Source organism: Ceratotherium simum, chromosome 21, assembly GCF_057802395.1.
Source record: "Ceratotherium simum simum isolate JZ-2026a chromosome 21, ASM5780239v1, whole genome shotgun sequence".
NCBI classification, from domain to species: Eukaryota; Metazoa; Chordata; class Mammalia; order Perissodactyla; family Rhinocerotidae; genus Ceratotherium; species Ceratotherium simum.
In genome coordinates, this window is record NC_141920.1 from 22883995 (window position 1) to 22905572 (window position 21578).

The window sequence follows — 21578 nt, forward strand, 5'->3', positions numbered from 1 at the left end:
TTAACCGCTTGCGCCACCGAGCCGGGCCCCAATTTGTAAATGTTGGCAACTAATTCAATTTTTAAAAAAAACACTATGGATCAAATAAAACATATCTATGGGCCACCAGTTTGCAACCTCTGGAAAAGGAGAGGCCTCCTTCCCGTCTTAGAGGCACCCCTGTAATTGCCCACATCGCCCTCTCACCTGTAGAATCCCATTCAGAACTGGCCCAAAGTTTCAGAATCTCCTTTCCCCTTTGCCAAATCGAAATCCCAATTTCAGCTATGTTGGAAAACAATCCGATTAAAATAATTTCTACCACCCAAATTCAATAAATACTGTTAGAATTACCTGCATTTCAAAAGTTATCTAAATATATTTATTATGTTTCAATTAATAGAATTGGAGACAATGAGCCAAGGTACATAACTAGGGGCCACTCAGGAAAGATGCCAAGCACAGCCAAGCACTTCAGATGCATGGAATTTTCAGTCAGAGGAGGTAGGTCCTGTCATGATCTCTGTTACAGAAGGAAAAAAGGAGGCTTAGAGAAGTTAAGCCACTTGCCCAAAGTCCCTCACTCTAATAAGTGGTAACAGGAGTGGTTACCACTCTAATAAGTGGTAACTTCAGTGGTAACACTGAAGTCTATATACTTAACCATACTGTTCAACATTACTCTCTAAGTGATATTATATAACCTCCATGGAGTGGCAGTCCTAGGCATTTCAAAAGGGGCATTCTTGAGATGTGTCCCTCCAAGAGCCTAAGAGAACTCATGTGGTCAGCCTCCTTTTAAGACAATCCCTTCCCTTCCCCCACTGCATGCCTGCCGAGACGGCACTTTCAAGGTAAAAGCTGAGGGGCCTTCAGATACCAACAGGGCTCTATGCAGACAGTTGGTACCCACTGCTGGAGAAGAAGAGAGGGCGCTGGCTTTTCCAGGCAATTCTCAGTTCCGTTAAGAAAGGGGTGAGAAGGACCAATGTAAAAGGGCTTGGAGAAACACACTGGCCATTGTGTCAATAGTACTTTCCAACTAAGTCCTCAGGAATGTACCCCAGGGATCCCATCAGCTCAAAAGTGCTAGAACAAACTCTCAATCAGCCCTTTGTTTCTGTTATTCTCTTTATTCCCAAACAGATTAATTACAGATTTCAACTTTTCAAATGCAACATCTGGGTAAGTTAGGAATATTCACAGCATCTTGCTAGGGCACCAAGCCAAAGAAACAGAATATCTGGGCTCACAGGTATCTGCTCTGTGTTGGGGAAACAGAAAAACAAGCAAAGTATAACCACAATTTCAATTTTTTCCTTTTTAAGTTCTTTTTTCATTCCTCTTTTCAATCTGTAACTTGTTCTTGACTCTCTTTGATATTCATTTCAGCTTTCAGAATTTCCTTCCTTGTTCTGGAACTAATGTGCTGTTCTGAAAGAAAATGGAGATAAACACAAAATTACTGAAGGTTTCAATTCACTGTTACAGTTCCTAACTGGTGACAATGGTGACCTTGGAGAGACCAAGGTACTCTCCCACTATAAGATCCCATTTATACGGGAATCATGGTTTATTTATCAATTCTATTTATTTATGCCCCATCTCATTTCACAAAAGAATCTAAGATAGCTAGTTCCAAGTAAAGCTGATGACAAATAAAAACAATGTAACAAACCTGATGATAACTAACTCAGAAAGGGATATGTGAAAATTTAAGATGAGGTAATTCCAGGCACACCTCTCACAATTCAAGGCCAAAAAGACAGTGTAAATTTCAACCAGATGACCAGAAAGAAAGATTTAAAGAATGTTCATCTTCAGTTTCCCAAACTCCAGGTCCACCACCAAACATGTGGCCCTCATATAGCTTGGAAGATGACGTTCTGACCATTCAGTACAGAAACCTGCATCATATTCCTGCCATGTGGTCGTGTTCTTGCCAATGGTCAGACTCAGTGCCTAAACCTAATAAAGAATGATTCTCAAAAATGGGACTCAGTTCACAGAAAAATTTTAAGAGGGGATAAAAAAAAAAATCTCTTTATTCCTTCTTTCCCCACAGCTGCCTTTCCCTAGACTCCAAGAAGTGATGGGGAAACAGAAGAAGGAAAATGAAAATCTAGACAGACATTGTGTAACCAGGAGGGTGACAGCAGCAAGTAAGTAATTCAGGTGGCTCTGGCAAGCAGGGGCAGGTACTGAGAAACAGGCCGTCCTTAGCAGGCAGCTATATCCAGTGGTGAGGGCTGCTGTGATGACGACGCAGTCTTGCAGAACGGCAGGCTCCAAACCAATTATCAACAGTTCCAAGGGGCATGCACAGGCATGGAACTAATCCTGAGGGTCGAAGTGAGTGCCCCTCATTCTTTGCAACATTCAGAGGTGCCCAGGTACATTAAAATGTGTGTGTTCTGAAATGTTCACGCAGAGAGGAGAACACAAGTGTGAAATAAGAACCACTGAAAGGGTCGTGGCCCACAAACCTCTGTCTTGGCTAAGAAGTTATGCCCTCCATTAAGCCCGATCAAATCAAATCTGTCCTCAGATCAAAAGCCTTAGCTACCAGAGACTTTCCTTTAAAGTACTAGGTCCCAACCTCAGCAAGTCCCAAATGTCATATAATCAAGTGACTTTCCTCTCTCTCTCAAGCATCAGGATTTGGGGGTAGTTGGGCAGGGGTGAACTATCTGAAAATCAAGAAAAAATCAATCCAGAGTTATTTCCAAGAACTACAGAGCTGAATATTTAGCAGAAAGGACTAGTTCTGAAAGCAAATCTCAGACAGAGAAACTATAATTTAGGACAAAACCAAATGGATATGGCCAGGGAATGGGGGTGGAAAGAAGGGACTGGCTGCAAAGGTACATAGGGGGAACTTTTTGGAGTGGGGAAATAGTCTGTATCTTGATTGAGGTGGTATTTACACGATTGTATTAGGTTTGTCAAGATTCACAGAATGGTACACTAAAAAGGGTGAATTTTACTGTATATAAATTAAACCTGAAAAAACAAAACCAAAACAAATATAGTTTCATTCTGTGTTGAGGACTAGATGTTCCAGCTTATGCTCAGCCATCAGAGGAAAAGCTCTACATTCTATGCTTTGTTGATTTCTCCTATTTCCAGAGGATTAAAAATTAGAAGGCTTTGTTGCTTTGGCAGGGAAGGACATTTCCACGGTAAGGGACAAGAGGGAACATGACTTGAAAATTCAAATACCTCCCTCCTCTTTGTTGGTCTAGTACAGGGGTCAGCAAACTATGCCCCACGGGCCAAATCCAGACCGCCACCTCTTATCGTAAATAAAATTTTATTGGAACATAGCCATGTTCATTTGTTTACATAGTCCATGGCTGCTTTCACATTACAGTGGCAGAGTAGAGCACTTATAACAGAGACCATATGGGCTGCAAAGCCTCAAATACTATCTAGCTCTTTCTAGAAAATTTTTGCCTATCCCTGGTCTAGAGGAGCTGATCAATGAAGCATCAGACACTCTCTCTCCTCCCCTCCCTTCACCTTGCCTGCACTTCCATCCTCATCCTAGGACTCATACCTGAATAGAGAATAGGTGGTATTTCACTTGATATTTTAGTCACACAGGGAGCAGCCCTGAATCACACCCTGAGCTCCAGGAACCTGAGTTCTGATGCTGGCTTTGAGCTGTGGCCATCAGTCCTTCATAATTTAGAGCCTCACCAAACCACACTGTTTGGCCCAACCAGAGAAGAAGGTTATAAAAAGGCCTAGAAACAGTGACGAGGTGTGCCAGGATTTGCCATGGGACCATCACTGAATGAATTTAGATGTTCTGAATGGGGTCCCCTTTTAAGAAGTCGCAGGTTGGATCTGTCTTATCCTTAACTCTGCTCTCCTATAAACAAAGAGAGGGGCTGTTGCCTATGAAGTACCCCACAGGACATAAGGGAGGATGGAGTCATACAGTCAAAGCCAGGTCAAAGTTGCTCTGCTGCAAAGTTACTCCATCCGCTGGGCTACCTCAGCGGGCTTTGGCTTTTGCCCCAGTCCAGTCACAACCTGGTTTAGGAAGTGGGAAAAGGGCCTCCGAATTCAGCTTTGGCTTAGGGAGGGTGGGAGGAATGAGTGGGCTAAAAATTAGATAAATAACTGACATGCATGAGGTGGGCAAGATGGGAGAGTGGCCCTGCTTCTGGGATGAGTCCGCCCTTCATCTTTACCGTAGTGTCCTATATTTTGCCAATCTACTGCTCTGCTCTGCAGCGATCCTGCCAAAGGAAAGAGGGTTTGAGAATCAAGAAAGGACAGTAAGAAGAGAAATAAGCTGAGGAAAGAAATGGCAAACACCCAACCAGAGCTTCCATTAAGGGCACTGATTTTCCCAGTGGCAGAGTCTGTTCTAGGACTGAAAACGACAGCAACAGAAGAGTGGGCTTTCACTGTCCTTACAGGATGGGGGAGGGGGGGACACGGGGACAGACAATTTTAGGATTCCAGATTAGGAACTCCTGCTGAGCAGGATCTAAATCAAATGGTGTCCACCCCTATCTCCCCTTCATTTTGTTCATCTTGTGTGGGCAACTTCCAGAAAAGACAGAACTCAGCAGAGCACAACCTTTTGGCTCCCTGGGGCCCGGACTGGCTGCTGCAAGGGAACAGGGCTCGGCTTAGAAAAAATAGCTGAGTCTCTGGTTCTTTCTCAGATGCAACGCATAGCCACCAAGCTAAGGCTGCTGGAGGGACAGAAAAACGAACCAGCTGCCATTGCTGGTGCCAAGGGAAGCTCTGGTGGAAGCTGGATTACGACAGAAAGTCAAGGAGCATGTCGGGGCTGGGTGTCCAGTGAGCCACTCAGCAAGCTCACGATGGAGACTTGGGCAGGGATGAGACTGTGGCTCTACCGCCCACTAATGGTCTCTGAGAAAGCCTCTCTCTGATCTGACCAACGTAATTGGCAGCCACGTGGGAGAGCACACTACTGAGTTACATTCTTCCAGCAAAAGTCCTGGAGGGGAGAAAGCAGGGCACGTCTGAAAATGTTAACTTCCAAAGATGAAAGCAATTCTGACCTTTTCTTACTGACCTTTACATGGCTGAAATCACCCAAGTTCTAATAAAGTCAAATCAATGAGAAACACCTCTGTGACATTTAAATTTGCCTCTATCTCAGGTTCGAAAGTCAAGCTGCCAGCAAGCTGCCATCGCGTTGAGATCTGACCATTTGTGTGAACCTAAAGTTGTCTGGTTCTCAGGGACGTGGTATGGGCTACTAAGCAGTGCTCACTGCTGGGGCCCTCTGTAAAACCTGAGGCAGCTTCTGTGGGGAAGAGCATGGACCTCACACTTAGGAGGAAAAGCTCCGGGAGCCTATAGGGGTTATAGAGGAGTAACTCGCTGGGGCATGGGAGGAGGGCAGAACAGGATTCTCTGTGGCAGCAGAGAAGAAAATTTTTAAACACCCAGCACATTAACAACAATCTTCTGCCACATGTTCTAATCCATTTTAATCTTCATAAAGCAATTATTTTCTTCTCTTATTCTGGTGTGTTGGGGCATAAATTGTTGTGGTTTTAATACATTTAAAGCTGATCACCAAGGCTCTTTTCTGACTTAAAAGGCTTCTGTATCAGGCTGGATAAGGTGTTACACTTGCCCCTAAGGATATGAATCATTTGCCACATACTGTTGTTCAAAGAGCTGGGTGAGCAGAGCTGACAAAAATATTTCTAATCCCACTCTGGGTCCCTGGCCCACCCCCGGCATTACCTCTTGATTGCCTGCTGGGCCAGCATCCGATTGCCAGCCAGAAACGTCACACTGCCCAAGATGGCCAGATACTTCAGGGTCTGGAACATGTTGAGCTGAGTCCAGTAGACATACATGAGCCCCAGCATAGCTACAAGACAGGTGTCATGACAGCTGATTACATGAAAACACTGACAATGCCCTGGGGCAGAGGACAGTTAGGAACAGTAACTGCTGGATCCTGAAAAGGTCTGTATTTCTAGATCAGCTTGTTTTATTCCTTTTTCCAATGCCAGAAAATAGATAATTCAATATACTTGCCTCTCAGCCTTGGCTACCAAGAAATCCAGAGCTAAAAACTAGACCTCAGCTACTGTAACGATCTTGTTCCACCTTCTGGCTCACCTGTTTTCTTCAAGTAGGTTTTTTTTTTTTTAAAGTTACTGTCATGTATATTTGGGATTCCACTTTACTTTTCAAATTCTGAATGAAAGCATGCATGACTAAATAAATGAATAATTTCCTTTTTATTGAAAAAATTTTTCAATAATAATTTGCCACTGTGACTAGGAAGGAAGCAAGCAGGACTGAGGAGGAAGATTTAGTGAAAAGGGCTCAGGCCTGGGCATTGAGAGGCTGGGTTCTGGTCCAGGCTCCGCCCTTCCCAGCCACTTAAGTTCTCTGAGCCTAAATTCTCTCACCTGCCAAATGGGGATCATAATTCCTGCCCTGGTCACCCTCATCACGGTTGATGAGAATCAAATGAGGGAATGTGCACAAAAAGCACTCTGGCAAGAAAAGTCATGGCTCCAAACAAATTTATATTCAGGTTTTGTTCTCAGCCTGACCCAGGAGGGCTATCACTCAAATCCAGTAACTGGGCTGGAGAGAAAGGTCATCCTGTCAATTCTGCCCGGAAGGATGACGGATGAAGTACAGCAAGGGTTCTTAACCACTTTTGAGATCATAGACCACTGTGAGAATCTGATCAAAGTTAGGGACTCTCTTTCCCCATAAAAATACTGACACACATTTGCCTAAAATTTCAAGGGATTCATCTGTGGACCCCTATAGAATCCACACACTATGGAAACACAGAAGGTGATTTCTGACAGAGTCAAAGAAATGAGAAAAGAATATTGAAGTCTCAGCGAAACACAGGGCACCCCTGATCCAATAGTGTCAAAAGTCTCTGAAATGCTTCACCGATTTGTAAATTTACTGTTTTGTTACCTTTAGGTCCTAAGAACAATGCAGGACAACATGTCCGACTGTGGAAGGGACTGTTTTCTATTACTGCCCAGACACAGCTGCCAGTAAATGTGAAGATTGATATGGTGGGGAAAGATAACCTTTGGAAACTGCATTAATGCTCTTCATCCAGGAAGATGGCTCAATGTAAAGATACGATAAGTGAGTAATCTCTGGAAATGAACAGGGCTATTAAATGAGGGTAAATGGCCTGCCAACAGCAGCCTAGTACAATGAAACCCAATATAATGACAGCTGTTCTAAGCTGATGGACCAAACAGGTTTGTCATCCTATTAACTGTCCTAAAAGGCCAGGAGGAAGAGGGAAATGTTATGCTATTAAGTCATTATAGTTAATAGGTTGTGGGTCTACTTAACAGGGCTTTTGTGTGGGCAGACTAAATGTCAGAGGAGGTTAAATGGAATTAGCAGCCTAGGGCACTTACCAGCATGTCCCAGGTGAAAGATAATCGTGCTAGGAGCAAAAGTGAAGTTGGAGACATTGGCACCAATCCTGATCCACTAAACGATGGGGAGAAATAAATTAAAAAGACATTAGAACTTGAAAGGAAGGCAACACATGCTATGTCAACGCTAATCCAATAAACAGCCCTAAGGGCTTAAAAGTGCACGCATACTTGAAGGACAGGGAATTTTTCCAAGTGACAACCACCCTACTATAAGTCCTCAGGAAAAATTGTTCCCTTTTTTCTTTAGAAAGGCATTCCAACATCTGGTCTCAACTGGCCTTGGGTAACTCAAACCTGAACATCATTTTTCTGTGTGTGAGGAAGATCAGCCCTGAGCTAATATCCGTGCTAATCCTCCTCTTTTTGCTGAGGAAGACTGGTCCTGAGCTCACATCTATTGCCAATCCTCCTCCTTTTTTTTTTTCCCCCCAAAGCCCCAGTAGATAGTTATGTCATAGTTGCACAACCATCTAGTTGCTGTATGTGGGACGCAGCCTCAGCGTGGCCAGAGAAGCGGTGCATTGGTGCGCGCCCGGGATCCAAACCCGAGCCGCCAGTAGCGGAGCGTGCGCACTTAACTGCTAAGCCACGGGGCCGGCCCCGAACATCATTTTTAATGACAGCACAGTATTCTGTTTTAAAACAGGTGGAACCATGAAGCTAAAAGTTCAGAAACGGCATTTATGATGAAGTAACTGGCATCCCTGCTAACTTCTCCAAGTATTGGTAAGATAAACCCACTGGCAGCTGGTGGGATGCATGCTCCTCCTGCGGGCTCTGTGCTTTTTGAAACTTTGATCACTAAAAAACGAGAGCAGGTGCCCATACCCTAGGTCTGGTTTCTGAAAGCTTGTGGCATGCCTTCCAGATTTAGATTGACCAATAATTCTTTTATGAAAATCAATGAATGAATTAGGAACACAGGCAACTTTCCAAAAGTAAGATCTAATGAGTTTTTCATACAGTTCTCAAAATTCTCTGGCTTTCAAGGATACGCATCTATATTTATAATTTTTAGAAAGAAAAAAAAATTCGTAAAACAAAGGTAAAACTTCCCTTCATCTATCTCCCTAAAAGATTCTCTCTTTAGAGGTGACCAACACTAACAGGTAATGCCTTTTTAAGGTTTTTACACAGTGGATCCTACTAAATATACTATCCTACCCCTTGCCACCTTCACTCAATAAGACATCTTGACAATCCTGTCATATCAGCATATAAATCTATCCATTCTTTTAATAAGGTGTATATTATTCCACTGTACGGATGTACCATAATTTATTTAACACTGGCTTTTATGAGGACTTTAGGTTGTTTCCAGTTTTATGCTCCAAACAGTGCTGAAAGGCACAGCCTCTGTACTCTGGTTTTATATAGCCATCAGCACTGGGCTTTGGTTTTATCACATTTGACCTCATCTGAACACTCCTGTGGAGCATCACAGTCCATGCACTTTTATCATTTTTAATGCCTATTAGGTACTTTCTCATGTCCCTTGTTAGTGGAGCAGTTTATTTGGCTGCTCCCCCAAAGGGGGGAGTTTTAGTTATTCTAAACTTTTTTGACCACTGGTTCAGAGCATAGCTGCTAGACCCCTCTGGAGCTGTGCTGAGGCCAGAGCACAAAGCCTCCTTTGGAACGGCTACATCTGCTGAGTCCGGCGCCAGACACAGAGGGCCCACGCTAATTACAGCCACTCACCAGAGCAAAGAGCAGGAGCAAGGGTGAGAGGATCAGGGCAGTGAATGTATTGGACACCACTGTGGGGGGCCTCTTCTCAGGCTCGCGGAACAGGTGCTGCCAAAAGAAGACACAGCGAGGATATTTAAGAATGTGCCCTTCCCAGCAGGGGCTGTCACGTATACCAGAGACCAAAACACCAATGACAATCAAGAAGACGAAATGCCTCCCGGAGGCTAAAACCTCCTGGCAATGAGTAGCCACTTGGCCCACTGCCTCTTCTCAATGCTGGCTTCTGATCCCAGAGGTCTTTGGAAGGAGACCAGTCCCAGCCCACTGCTTGGCCAACTCTCTACTTCCCCCCAAAACTCACTGCCATTTAGAGGCTGAAGAATGCAACCCATCAAGTGGCATTTGCCTAGTATCAAAGAGGGTGCCCAGTATATGGATGGCTTGGGTGACACATCCGAGGTAGGACTCTGGATTTCATAATGCTTCTGGGTTCCCAGGGTGGCACTATCAGATGTTGCTGCCCCATTTAAGTTGGCTAACTGGTGGTAACCTCGCTCTCTTTTGAAAAAATGAACAGAGCCTCACTATGGATGGTTCCAGCCACAACTTACCCTTCCTGCCTCTAGCCCATGGCTCTAAGGAAGCCCTAAATAAACTTTCTCCCTTACTTGCACTGCCTGATTTCTAGAACTGAACCAGAAAGCTGGGCAACATTCTCTGATACTTGTTTTTTCCGCTAAGAAATTCTACATGAAGATCTTTGGGAGGCTCATCTAGATAGTGACACCTAGCAGAGGCAGTGAGGGACCGGGAGTCCAGAGACCTCTATTTGGGCCCAAACTGATATATATTGGCCGTGACCAGGGTCAAGTTGCTTCACTCTTCGCCTCAGTTTCTAGCTGGAAAATTGGGGATGGGAGGACAATGACCATCCTACTAGGCTTGTAAGGATATTGTAAGGATCAAATGAAAGAGGGCATTTGATTATGCTTTGTAAGCTGTAACACATGCAAATTTAACTTTTTTTAGACTTTCTTCTGATGTATAAACTTGTGGCTGTCTTTCCTGCCTCCCGATGTCCAGCCAACCCAGCTCTATGATGAGGCAGCCCCACCTGAGACTCCTGTTCCCAAATTTTCACCTCAGCTCCTCTTTGCTGCCACTGCCATCAGGGGATTTCTAACACTACCCGTGGCAGCTGCTGCCACCTACCTCACCCTACAAATCAGTCAGCACCCTTCATCACCACGGTTACACCTTCTACTATTCACCTGCATTTTACGTTCTTAAACAATGCTGTGTATCCACATTAGGAGGATTTAAACAAAGATTCCGACTGCTCCACCCCTTGGACTGCGTGTCCCTTTTTAAACAGTGAAATGAGAGCAAGGAGTCTGCTTGGAACAATTCAACATTAGCTCACTCACAGGTTTCCACATTACTACAGTATGATCATTTCTCACGACTGGAAAATAGTCCACTGAGTGGACCCACCTGTTTCCTTAACCAGTGCCCAACTGTTTAACAATTATTGTGTTTACTTTGTAAAACGCTTTAGAAACTTTTCAAAGCCTTTCTTTCCTTATCCGTTACCTATTTTGATGTTCCCAACAGTCCTGTGGGCTGGGCTAGGGAGGGATTGCTAATATTTGTGTGCGAGGAAGGTGAATCCCAGAAGAGAGGAGGGACTTGCCTAGAGGAGGAAAACCCTGTTCTCCCACCCCGAGTTTTCCCCCTGTAGGCGCCATCAGCCCTGATTTACGCTGGAGCAGAGAGGAAGACAGCCAACCCGTCTGTGCTGTAGCTGTCCAGCAGTGACCTGAGGGTGGAACCTCTTGGATATTTAGGAAAAATAGACTCAGCTTCTGACTTTTTCTCCATCTATGTGCTTTCTGGGAGGTGGTCACTGGGCTCTTTGAACCTGTTTTTTCAGATCTAGGATGGGACTGATATTATCCCTGCCTAACTCACAGGGTGGCGAGGACCAAACTACAAAACATCACATAAATAGGTTAAAGAAGGGACCAGAGCCACAGTCCGGGGGTTGGTTGCCTTCTCTCATTGTGCTCATCGCACATTTCTCCTCCGTGTTCAGTGGAGAAGCCCTTTGGGATATACCTGTATTTCTTGTTTGGCAGTAAAAAGGTTCTTGGACAGGACAGTCGACGGAGCATCTTCTTCAGGGAACTTGATGACCACATCAGCCTAAACAGATAAGGGCAGTCTTTAAAGGCACAGGAATAGAGGAGAAGGTGAAGCTCATCAGCAGGATAGTATCCGCTAATGCATGTCCAGGACCAGAGCAGAGAAAAGCTCCAAGCAGTCCAATCACTCCTGATCCATTAGTCGACAAATTGAGGCAGTAAAAATTGCAAGAACAAAATAAGTATTTGTTGAAAATGTAAGAGTTCCAATTTTCTACTGGTCTGGTGAGCCCCACAGAGCTGCTTAATACAAAAATCCCAGCTAGTACTCAGGCTGTTAGAGACGCAATCAGAAACTAGTCAGTGTCCCTGGGAAGTGTGATTTAGTCACAAAAAAAATAAAATAAAAATGCGCTCTCGTACAAGTACAAAAGCAGCCCAAAGTCCAGGAGAAGAAAAGGAGCTTTGAATACAACACAAGAAAACGCAGCTGCCCCTTTGTCTTGCAAAGGGAGCCACCCACCATCCAAGGCCTGCAATCTGGCCTCAGCCACCTTCCAACCTCACCGCCTACGGTCTTGACCAGATTCAGGTGCTCAAGCAAAATGGACCCGCTCCCAGCTCACTGAAACCACCTCGAGCTTTTCTGCAGGCCATCCCCAGCGATCATCCCACAGCCCCAAGACACCAATCTGATAAACCCTTGCAATTCTTCGACTCCAAGCTCAAAGGCCATGTCTTTCAAGAAGTTTTCTCTCATCACACCAATCAAAAGTGAGACACGTAGGTGAAAAGCACTTTGTAAACTATAACACGCTATGCAAATGCTGGATATTAATTTATTAGCGTTTTGCATATCCTACAACTCACTGTCCCCCACCATCCTGAACTGTTATCGGAATTCAAATCTTACCCCACCCCCTCCTACCCTGGGAGGCGATACCATATCTCAAAGGCCAGGACCTTTATCTCTTACATCTATGTTTCCCCCACAGTGCTTTGCTGTAATACAAAAACCTCCTTCCAGTATAACTTTTATAGAAATTCACTAGAACCCATGAGGGCAAATTTATACTTCATTCATTCACTCGATCACTATTTATTAAGCACCCATATGTGCCAGGCCATGTGCATGCCCCTAGGACTACTAATGGAGACAGCACACAGCCCCTCACCTCACAATGCACATTTATCACCCCGTGGGTGGCACAAGAAGGGCCAGGCTAAAGAGCCCGTGCCCCTGAAAAGGAGCTGTCTGTGTCTGACAGTGGCACAGCCACTCTTGCCCAGGCCAAGGTACATTTAGGCACATACCACATTCCAAAGGATTGGATTCTTCAAAGTGGCATCTCCGATGATCAAGTAGAGGGTATAGGTGCCGGAAGCAGAGTCGAATTCGATCTTTCTCTCAGAGGTATCCAGCTCAAACTTGTACACATTCTTGCTGTCTGGCTCAGCAACAAACACCACTTCCTGGCCAGTCTTCTGGTTATGGAGTCGGACAAATGTCTGGATGGAACAATAAGACAACCTTTCATCTGATAATTTCAAAACTCCCTCTGGGCCCCATGTCGAATCAGTGAGGCAACAGACTGTGAGCTCCTTCGTCACAGTGGGAGCTCTGGGATCCGCCTGATCTGCTGGAGGGAGCGCAGAGGGAGTGGCCATCCCACCCTGGTTCCTAGCTCAGAGATAAGATATAACTTTTCGCTAGTAAAAGAAATATAACTTAGGAGTCCAGCCAATTCTTTTTTTTTTTTTTTTAAAGATTTTATTTATTTATTTTTTCCCCCAAAGCCCCAGCAGATAGTTGTATGTCATAGTTGCACATCCTTCTAGTTGCTGTATGTGGGACGCGGCCTCAGCATGGCCGGAGAAGTGGTGCGTCAGTGCACGCCCGGGATCCGAACCCGGGCCGCCAGTAGCGGAGCGCGAGCACTTAACCGCTAAGCCACCGGGCCGGCCCCAGCCAATTCGTGAATGCCCAGTTTGTGGATGATTTAAGCCCTTTGCTGTTGCTACAATTTCTTCTTCCTGCCAGGCTTTCGGCCACTTTGCTACCCAATTAACTTCTTCACCAGGGGGTGAAAAGAAGGGAAATGAGGTGGAACTGTAAGAGACCTGTCTTCCATCTCCTAGTGCCTCCAGCTGACGGTTTAGTGGAAGAGACGTGGGGATTGACAGCAAGGCAGAGTTCTAATCGAGCAGAGAAGCCTAGTGTCAGAGAGATCCCAGGCTCTGAAGACAGAGAGATTTGCTTCCACTTCTTATTAGCTGAGCAGGTTACTTAACCTCCTTGGGCCTTGATTTCTTCATCTTTAAGATAGAAACATTAACTTTTACACGTGGTGTATCTGTGTGAAGATTCACAATAACGTACGCAAAGCATTTAGCACAGGACCTGGTATATACTAGCTAGCCAACAAACAGCAGCTGATATTATCAATATGATGGTACAAGTCTAATCATCCTATCCCCTCAATGGCATAAGAAACTAAGGTTTCCGCACATTAGAACTGCAGCAAAACTTAATATCCACTCACAGCTTTTCTTTCAAGTGTCTCAAAATAAAGAATTCAACAAGGCAGGTGGATTGGTTCTATTTTACAGATCATAAGGCACGAAGATTAAATGAGTTGACATTTAATCCTTAACACAGCTAGCGCTGGCTCCACAGAAAAAACATACATCTCATTTGTTACTTTACACCTGGGCAACAAAGAACAACTATCCAAGTTATTCAGGGAAAAGAGCCCAGGGATGTGAAGCATCCTGACCACAGCAGTCTTGGCCAAGAACGGGCTTTAGGAGCCCAGATGCCCGATCTTTCTCCTGTCACAGCCAAGTGCAGGCAGCAGCCAGACTCATCTGCAAAACGCCATCTCTACCTGGGAGGTCTCTAGGCCATGGTTTCCAAAACAGAATTTTGGATGAGACAACGTTTCAGTTAAAGTTACATTTCCTCACTAACTCTCCCTGCCCTAACCCCAATCCCACCAATGCAGTCTTGTAATTTTTTCTTTTCATATTCTGTCTTCCCTTGTGCTGACTGGTTGGCAAATGTCATTCTGAGAAGGAGCTGGGAAACATTAAGAGTGTGAAGTGCTTAAAGATCAGTTAGCCATGGCTAAGTGCCCTGACCAAGCTCCCTGGAGCTTGCGGGAGGAGGGGAGAGAGGAGCAGAGAAGTGCCAGGACAGCAGTCCTGGGGGCGGTGGTCCTGGGGGCAGCGCTCTGGGGCCCGGGCACAAGTGCAGCAGTTGCAGCTACAAGACACAGAAAGCAAAAGGCTTCCCCATAAATCCACTCACCTCAGCGGTCTGCTCTGAAGCTGCCTCTTGGCACAGACACAAGTCTGCTAGCTCTTGCTCAAGTATCGCTACAAAGGACCTAATCAATGCCACTAGAGCCCACATTCTTTCCTATCTTTCAGCATTCCAAGTATTTATCTGAATTTCCCTTTACAATACAATGATGGCTGGGGCAGGGCTGTGAGCAGTTATTCTCAACCAAGGGGGATGACAGAGGAGGGGGAGGAGGTATCTGAGAGGACAAGGGGCCATATTAGCTTCTCTGGGGAAAGAGTATGGTTTGAAAATCTTTTAAATAATAATTATCATTATTTTATATATGGAAAACAAAAATGAAGCCCATTGCTTTCACAATACAAAGTAGGCACAAGTTAAAACGGGCTATTCTTCAGATCCCCCAAATAGAAAATCTACTTTGGCCAAAACAAAAACAGGCTTTGGGCCCACTGCCTAGGTTTTCCTTTTTTCAAAATTATTTCAATATATGTTTTTTTGGTCAGAAAGAAAAAAGCCTCAATTAAGTGCTAATCTGCCTTAAATATATCTTCTCAAAACCAGCTAATCTTTTAAAAAGAGTGTATGCCATGTTCAGGGTTACAACCAGTACAAGGAGGGTAAAGTGTCATGTGGGAGAACCTCATGGCCTGTCAGTGTTCTGAGTGAAGATATGAAAGCAGGAGTCTGGAGCCATCCTGTAGCCAGCGTTACACAGAGCACCAACAACTCCAGCGTACATTAATGTTTCAGGCCAAGAGAACTGTCTGGGCTTTTTCCTGACCTGGTGAGGAGTGAGTTCAGCACCAGTGTTCACATCTACCAGCTGGAAGAACAAAGCAAAGTTCTGGTGGCTGTCAGCGATGAACGTGCCCTTGGCTTTGGCTGGGTAGGTCACCCTGAAAGAGACGTTTATACAGTAAGTCTCCAGAGAGGATCTGCATAATCTCGAGAACAGAGTAAAGAATACAAACTTCACTTCATTGCCCAATCCTCCCTCTCCCATTGTAACACTTTTCTGTTGTGGAAAGACAGAAGTGGAGAATTGTCTGCGGCCTGAGGGTGAACTGGACAGATAAAGCCAGGACTGAGAAAAGCACAGAATAAACTTGCATCAGGGTCTGGGGAAAATGCTATGTGCAGATGCTCCAGGCTTTCACTTCAAGGACCTAAGGATGTCAACTCAACCGAGTCAGGCACCAGTGGGGCTCACATGTCCCCATGCAGGCACACAGGTGGGCTGAAGAGCTGGGGTGGCAGAAGCGCAAGCAGAAATAATCACAGGACTGATGGCGGCAGCATATGTGAGCAAGGTCGAGAGACGAGGGGGTAGGAGATGCAAAGGAAAGAAAGGTACTTATAGCTTTTTCTTTTTTTAATGCTGTATTTTTTCCTAGGCACTGTTTCAATTTGTTTTTCTGCCTGAAATTGGGTTTTAAAAAGTCATTTTCTCAAAGGCAGCATTAATGAGAAAACTGTTCTTTTCACAGCTATCTCCTGGGATTTTTGATTAAGATGGCCAGGGAATAAAACAAGCCAAATGGTGACAGAGCTCAAACCTGGCCATATTTTATCCTATGGCTTTATATTTACTTACGAGTAATACCAACTCTTCATCTATATAGAGCATTAAATTTTGCCAAGCACTCTCACCGACATTATTTCAGTGGATCCTCAACAGTGCTCCCATCTCCAATGTCACTATGAAAATACCCAAGCAAGAGGCAGAAAGCCCAGCCCTTGCACATGACTTAAAAGGAGTGAATGCTTGGCTTCTAGGCTCTGGCTAACATCCTGTCTTCAAAATGGCCTTGAGGGTTCCTCCGCTTTCTCTGGCATCTATAGCCATCCCAGCTGAGTAAAGTTGGGGTCTGAACTATACCCAGAGATCCAGATGAGCCCCTCCAAAAATAAGGCCCTGGGAGAAGGGTGACAAATGAGCTTCATACAGTGTTCTGGCCCAACTCTGATCAATTGCTAATGGTTACCTAGAAGGTTGTGTAAAAAAAGATTCTATGTTCAGCAGGAACAAATACTGTGACTGATAGTGATGCCTTCCATGGACTTGAGAAAGGGGATCGTAACTCTAGTGCTAGGTATCTGCCATCTCAGTTCCAAGTGCCTAGGAGGCTTCCAACTGATTTCAGACCCACTGTGAGCCAAAGAGAGTTGCCATGAGGCCACCAAAAGCAAATTCAGAACTGTGAAGATAAAGAGATTACACCAGAATATAAATTAACACACTGCTTCCTTCATTGAGCAAGTCTTGATTTTAAAAAAATTGTCACCTGAACTAGATAATGTGCTTGGTGACATGGGTGACTGACTCGGATTTATATTCTGAGGTAAGGTCCTCATCTCACTGTGGACTAGTAATAAACAGTCTGCTCAGGGACTGGCCACCGGTATAGACAACCCCCAAATCTGCATGGATGCCAAACAGCACACCTGGCGCGGTGCCAGCGGAACTATACCTTCTTTAATTTGGAGTGTAAGCTAGATCACTGCTGACACGGAAATGACACCGAGAGGGCACAGTGTCTAGGCTGCTCCTCTCAGCTCAAGCCGGGGCTCCCCTGTGCCCAGGAGGCGGTCCCACCTACCGGGTGGTTTTGGGTGCAATACTCTGGTCCTTATCCACAGTGGAGAGATCGACATTTGTGATGCCAACTTCAGTGGAGATCTTGACTCTGAGCTGGAGTGAAACATAGAAGAAAATCGCCAAGTCAACTGGGTACACCAGGAATTAACATGCATACCCAAATTTTTCTCTTAAAGGTGAGTAAAGGGATAAAAAATCCGAGGATGGGAGTCTTCAATGATTTTAGTAAAACTGACCCAGTCACGTAGTATTTCCACCTCTCCCATCCTGCGGCCTAAAAGTAACTCCTTGATTCTTATCCCTTCTTCCCTTCTTTGGCTTTGGTTAGATGGTATATATTAAAAAAGAAAAGAAAAGTAGAACTTTTTACATGTCCTTTAAAACAAATAAGGGGAAAAATCCTTAAGCAGTAACCTTCAAATAATTTAAATCAACAAGTACTCAATTCTAATGACAGCTAATGTTTATTGAGTGTTTATTATGTGAAAGACACTGACTTTATAAAGACTATCTTGTTTAATCCTCACTCTGTGAGGTAGTGCTATTTCAGATGAGGAAGTTAAAGATAAGAGAGATGAAGCTACTCGCTCAAGTTTAGAGAGCTGGTAAGTGACAGAGCCAGTATTGGAGCTCAGGCATTCTGAATCGGAGCCCGTGTCCTTACACACCCTGCTATCTAGCTTCCCAGTGACAGTTACTCTGTGCCAAGCAGTACTATAATCTGTCCGTGAAGACCTAAGAAGCTATAGCATCATCTATACCGTTCACCAAGTACTTCTGGTTCTCTTTCCAAGCATGTGGTACAACTGTACTTCCCCGGCCCACCCCCAGAGTCACGTGTGGCCATGTGACTTGCTCTGGCCAACAAAATGTGAGCAGAAGTGAAGTGTGTCACTTCCAAGTGAAAGCTTTAAGAGCCACCGTGTGATTCTCTCTTCCTCTGACACAGACATAGACAACGTGCAGAGAGAGGCTTGCTCCCTCAGCCTGGGGCCTGGAGTAAGGAAAATATGAAGCAGAGCCTCCAGTCGACACACTAAAGATACCCAGCGTGGGCAAAAAAGACACTTTTGTTGTTTTAAGCCACTGAGATTTGGAGTTTGTTATAAGCACAAATCAGTCCATCTTGACTCTTACAGCGTTTGAATTCTATATGTTCCTTATAAATATTTCCACAAAGAAGAGCTAGCCAAAGCCAGTAAACAAGAAATTTTTAAAAATTAGATTAAAATAGGGGCCGGCCCCATGGCTTAGCAGGTAAACGCGCGTGCTCCGTTGCTGGCGGCCTGGGTTCGGATCCCGGGCGCGCACCGACGCACCGCTGGTCCGGCCATGCTGAGGCCGCGTCCCACATACAGCAACTAGAAGGCTGTGCAACTATGACATACAACTATCTACTGGGGCTTTGGGGAAAAAAAATAAATAAATAAAAATTTTAAAATTAGATTAAAATAAATGTAAAATTCGAGAAGAGACAGAAAATATGCTAAAAGTCTATTCATGGGCAAGTTGTGATTTAAAATCTAAGTTTGAATGTGCAAATCAAGGCACTTTCTATGTGCAAACATATCCATGAGACTTGCAAATATTTGATAAGCTTGAATGTAATGCTTAAGGAAATCCTTGCCAAATCCACTGGTATATAGTCTAAGTCAGGATCAAAGAATATAGAGGGCTGGGCAAATAATTGAAGGATAGCTGCAGCATTTTTCTAAAATGCATTACCAAGGTGTGATAGCCTCAAATCAAAGGCAAAGAAGAAAAATTAAAAAAGGATAAAGATAGCTATCAAGTAATTCTTCTTAGCGGCCTTCTCTCCTGCCTCCATAATAACTATTTTGTGACAACAGCCTCAATTATCAGGTTGAATAGGGGTGTTCTATTTTGCTTAAAAAAAAAAAAAAAACTCAATGGAAAAGATTTATTACCAGAGGCTGTAAGGATATCATTACCTCCTACTTTTGAATACACAGCCACCTATTGGCAGAATTATATTTAGCATCATTGCTTGTCACCAAGTCTAGGCAACTGGGTGAATTATGGCAGGGGGGTAGGGGAAGAGACGGGCTTCAAGTTGAGTAAACCCCCAGGAGAGAGCTGGGAGCCTCCACTTTGGTTCTTTGGGCTCTCTGCTAAGTAAACAGCTTCACAACTCACCTGGGGCTCGGAAACAGAGCAAGCTTTGCTTTATAAAGCTCAACCCAGCGAAGCACTGACACCACTTCTATTTGAAGAAAAACTAGCCTTGAGGAAGGCTCAAGCAAAGAAGTAGCCAAAGAGCTCTGATTAAGGCTACTGACTTTTAGCAAAACACCCTACTGAGACCACTTTCCCTACAACCCCCTAGAGCATCTGGAACACCTAGAGATATACAGAAACGGCAAGATGCACCTCCTCTCCTCAAGGGAAGTATATACGCAAAGCTAAACTATAAGAGACCAGGCTACTGCTTTAATGGAGGGATGTACCAAGTGCTACAAAAGCACAGAAGGAACTGTGATCCAAGCCCGCCTGGGGGTAGCCCTCGGTTGGGGAGTGGGAAACGTATAGCAGGAGGGCTTAGGCAGCCCTCCAGTTTGGGGAGAGCTAAGAATTTAGCAATACCCCATGCTTTAAAAAAATCTGTCTTCATATTTAACTACTCTGCAATCTTCATTAACATTAACCAGATAATTCCCTCTTCACTTTTTTGTGGGTGTGAGGAAGATTAGCCCTGGGCTAACATCCGTGCCCATCTTTCTCTATTTTATACGAGACGCCGCCACAGCATGGCTTGAGAAGAGGTGCGTGGGTGCACGCTCAGGATCCGAACCCACGAACCCCGGGCCACCCAAGTGGAGCGCACGCACTTAACCGCTACGCCACCAGGCCAGCCCCCCTCTTCACTTCTGTGAACTCATTCTCTTAAGGACTCATTCATTTAATCTGTAAATGTGATCTTGAAATCATCATCCCACCTAAATGTCCATAAATAGGAGGCTAGTTAAATAAATAATGGTACAGGTACACTACAAATTACTATGGAGCAATTAAAAAAGAAACAAGGCAGGTGTCTATAGACAGATATGGAGATATTACCTCCTTCTTTTGAATACACAGCTATCTATTGACAGAATTATATTTAACATCACTGCCTGTCATCGAGTCTAGGCAACTGGGTGAATTATGGCAGGGGTTGGGGGAAGGCCATCAAGCGGAATAGACCCCCGAGGGGAAAGCTGGGAGCCTCTACTTTGTGATAAAAGCAAAGAATACAACTGTTTATAGAACAATCCCTTTTGTGTAAATAAGAAAGGATATGCATTCACTCGTTTGCTATATGCATCCTTCTTTTTCTTAAAGCGTACACAGTTAACAGTTAATAATAGCTCCTTCTGAGGAGGGACTGGATTGAAGGGATGAGAAAAGGCTCTTGTATTTCATTATATACCTTTTTGTACTTTGAATTTTTTTTAACTACATGCATATTTTACTCCTCGTTTTCAAAAAACAGGAATTATCTGAGCAATGAGATTGTGTGCCATATACTTTCTTCTTTATAAACATTTTTGTATTAAAAAGTACCACCCAATAATTATGACTTTAAAAAATAATCACTCTCCTTTTCAGCAGATGGATAAACATAAACAGATGTTTAAAGACTTCTGTAAGGCTCCTCAATGTATCCTAATTACAGTGATAAGGAGGCCATCAGCTTTTGGGTTTTTCCTTAGAATCCTGACTATAAACTTTCACCAATAACATGGTCACTAAGGCCTGCTAATCAAGATTCCACTGTGTGTTTGTTATAAAGCCATCATAAGCACTCCCAGACAATACAGACACATGGAATGACAAAGGACAAACTGCAGTGAACTCAAGGCATTTGGGGTTTGCTCTCAGCCCTAATTTTAAAAGGCCCCCTAAGTTACAGCTTCTTTGTTGCACAGAAACACTGTAGGGCTGTTCTTGAATAGGGAACAATTTAAAACACGTTCTTCTGCTCCTAAAATCTTACTACAAATGAGTCTCTGGAAACATTTAAAAGAAAAGCGTTTTTATGCTACTCTTTTAAAGCAAACTGAGAAATAAAAATCATGGTAACTTTTTTCAAAGCCCTGTTATAGGAGTTCACAGTAGGATCCCTGCTGGTTAGCTGCTTCTTCCTTCAAACCAACACTGCAGGGTTAGTTTTTATAATAGGAAAGGGACTGGTTTAGCCACTTGAAATGCAGCTAAGCCTGCTCTACAGTGAACATGCTAGTCCTTTCTTTGCCTGAGCTGCATGCCACAAATATCTCAAAAAATGTTTTAACACCAGGAAATGCAATCTTTCTGCTGAGAGTAATAACTCTCCTGTTTAGCTCATTACTGTCAAAAATGATGGTGCTTTAGGGGCAAGACAGCTTCTAAAACCCACGCTTCCCCTG

General features: G+C 44.2%; 1 protein-coding gene across 2 annotated transcripts in view; it reads right to left on the reverse strand.

Annotated features, from left to right (window-relative positions):
* Nucleotides 1-1065: 1065 nt before the first annotated feature.
* Nucleotides 1066-21578, reverse strand: part of RPN2 (ribophorin II) — a 55843-nt gene continuing 35330 nt past the window's right edge. Inside the window, exons 10-18 of one of the 2 annotated variants that reach the window (XM_004430425.3) lie at nucleotides 17171-17262; nucleotides 15352-15466; nucleotides 12578-12772; nucleotides 11238-11324; nucleotides 9129-9224; nucleotides 7404-7479; nucleotides 5728-5857; nucleotides 4182-4229; nucleotides 1066-1413 (exon numbers count right to left, since the gene is read on the reverse strand). In XM_004430425.3, coding sequence (XP_004430482.1) covers nucleotides 1401-1413; nucleotides 4182-4229; nucleotides 5728-5857; nucleotides 7404-7479; nucleotides 9129-9224; nucleotides 11238-11324; nucleotides 12578-12772; nucleotides 15352-15466; nucleotides 17171-17262 — 852 coding nt within the window. In that variant the 3' untranslated portion in view covers nucleotides 1066-1400. The remainder of the gene's footprint in view (nucleotides 1414-4181; nucleotides 4230-5727; nucleotides 5858-7403; nucleotides 7480-9128; nucleotides 9225-11237; nucleotides 11325-12577; nucleotides 12773-15351; nucleotides 15467-17170; nucleotides 17263-21578) is intronic. The other variant, XM_004430426.2, reaches the window with a different exon arrangement.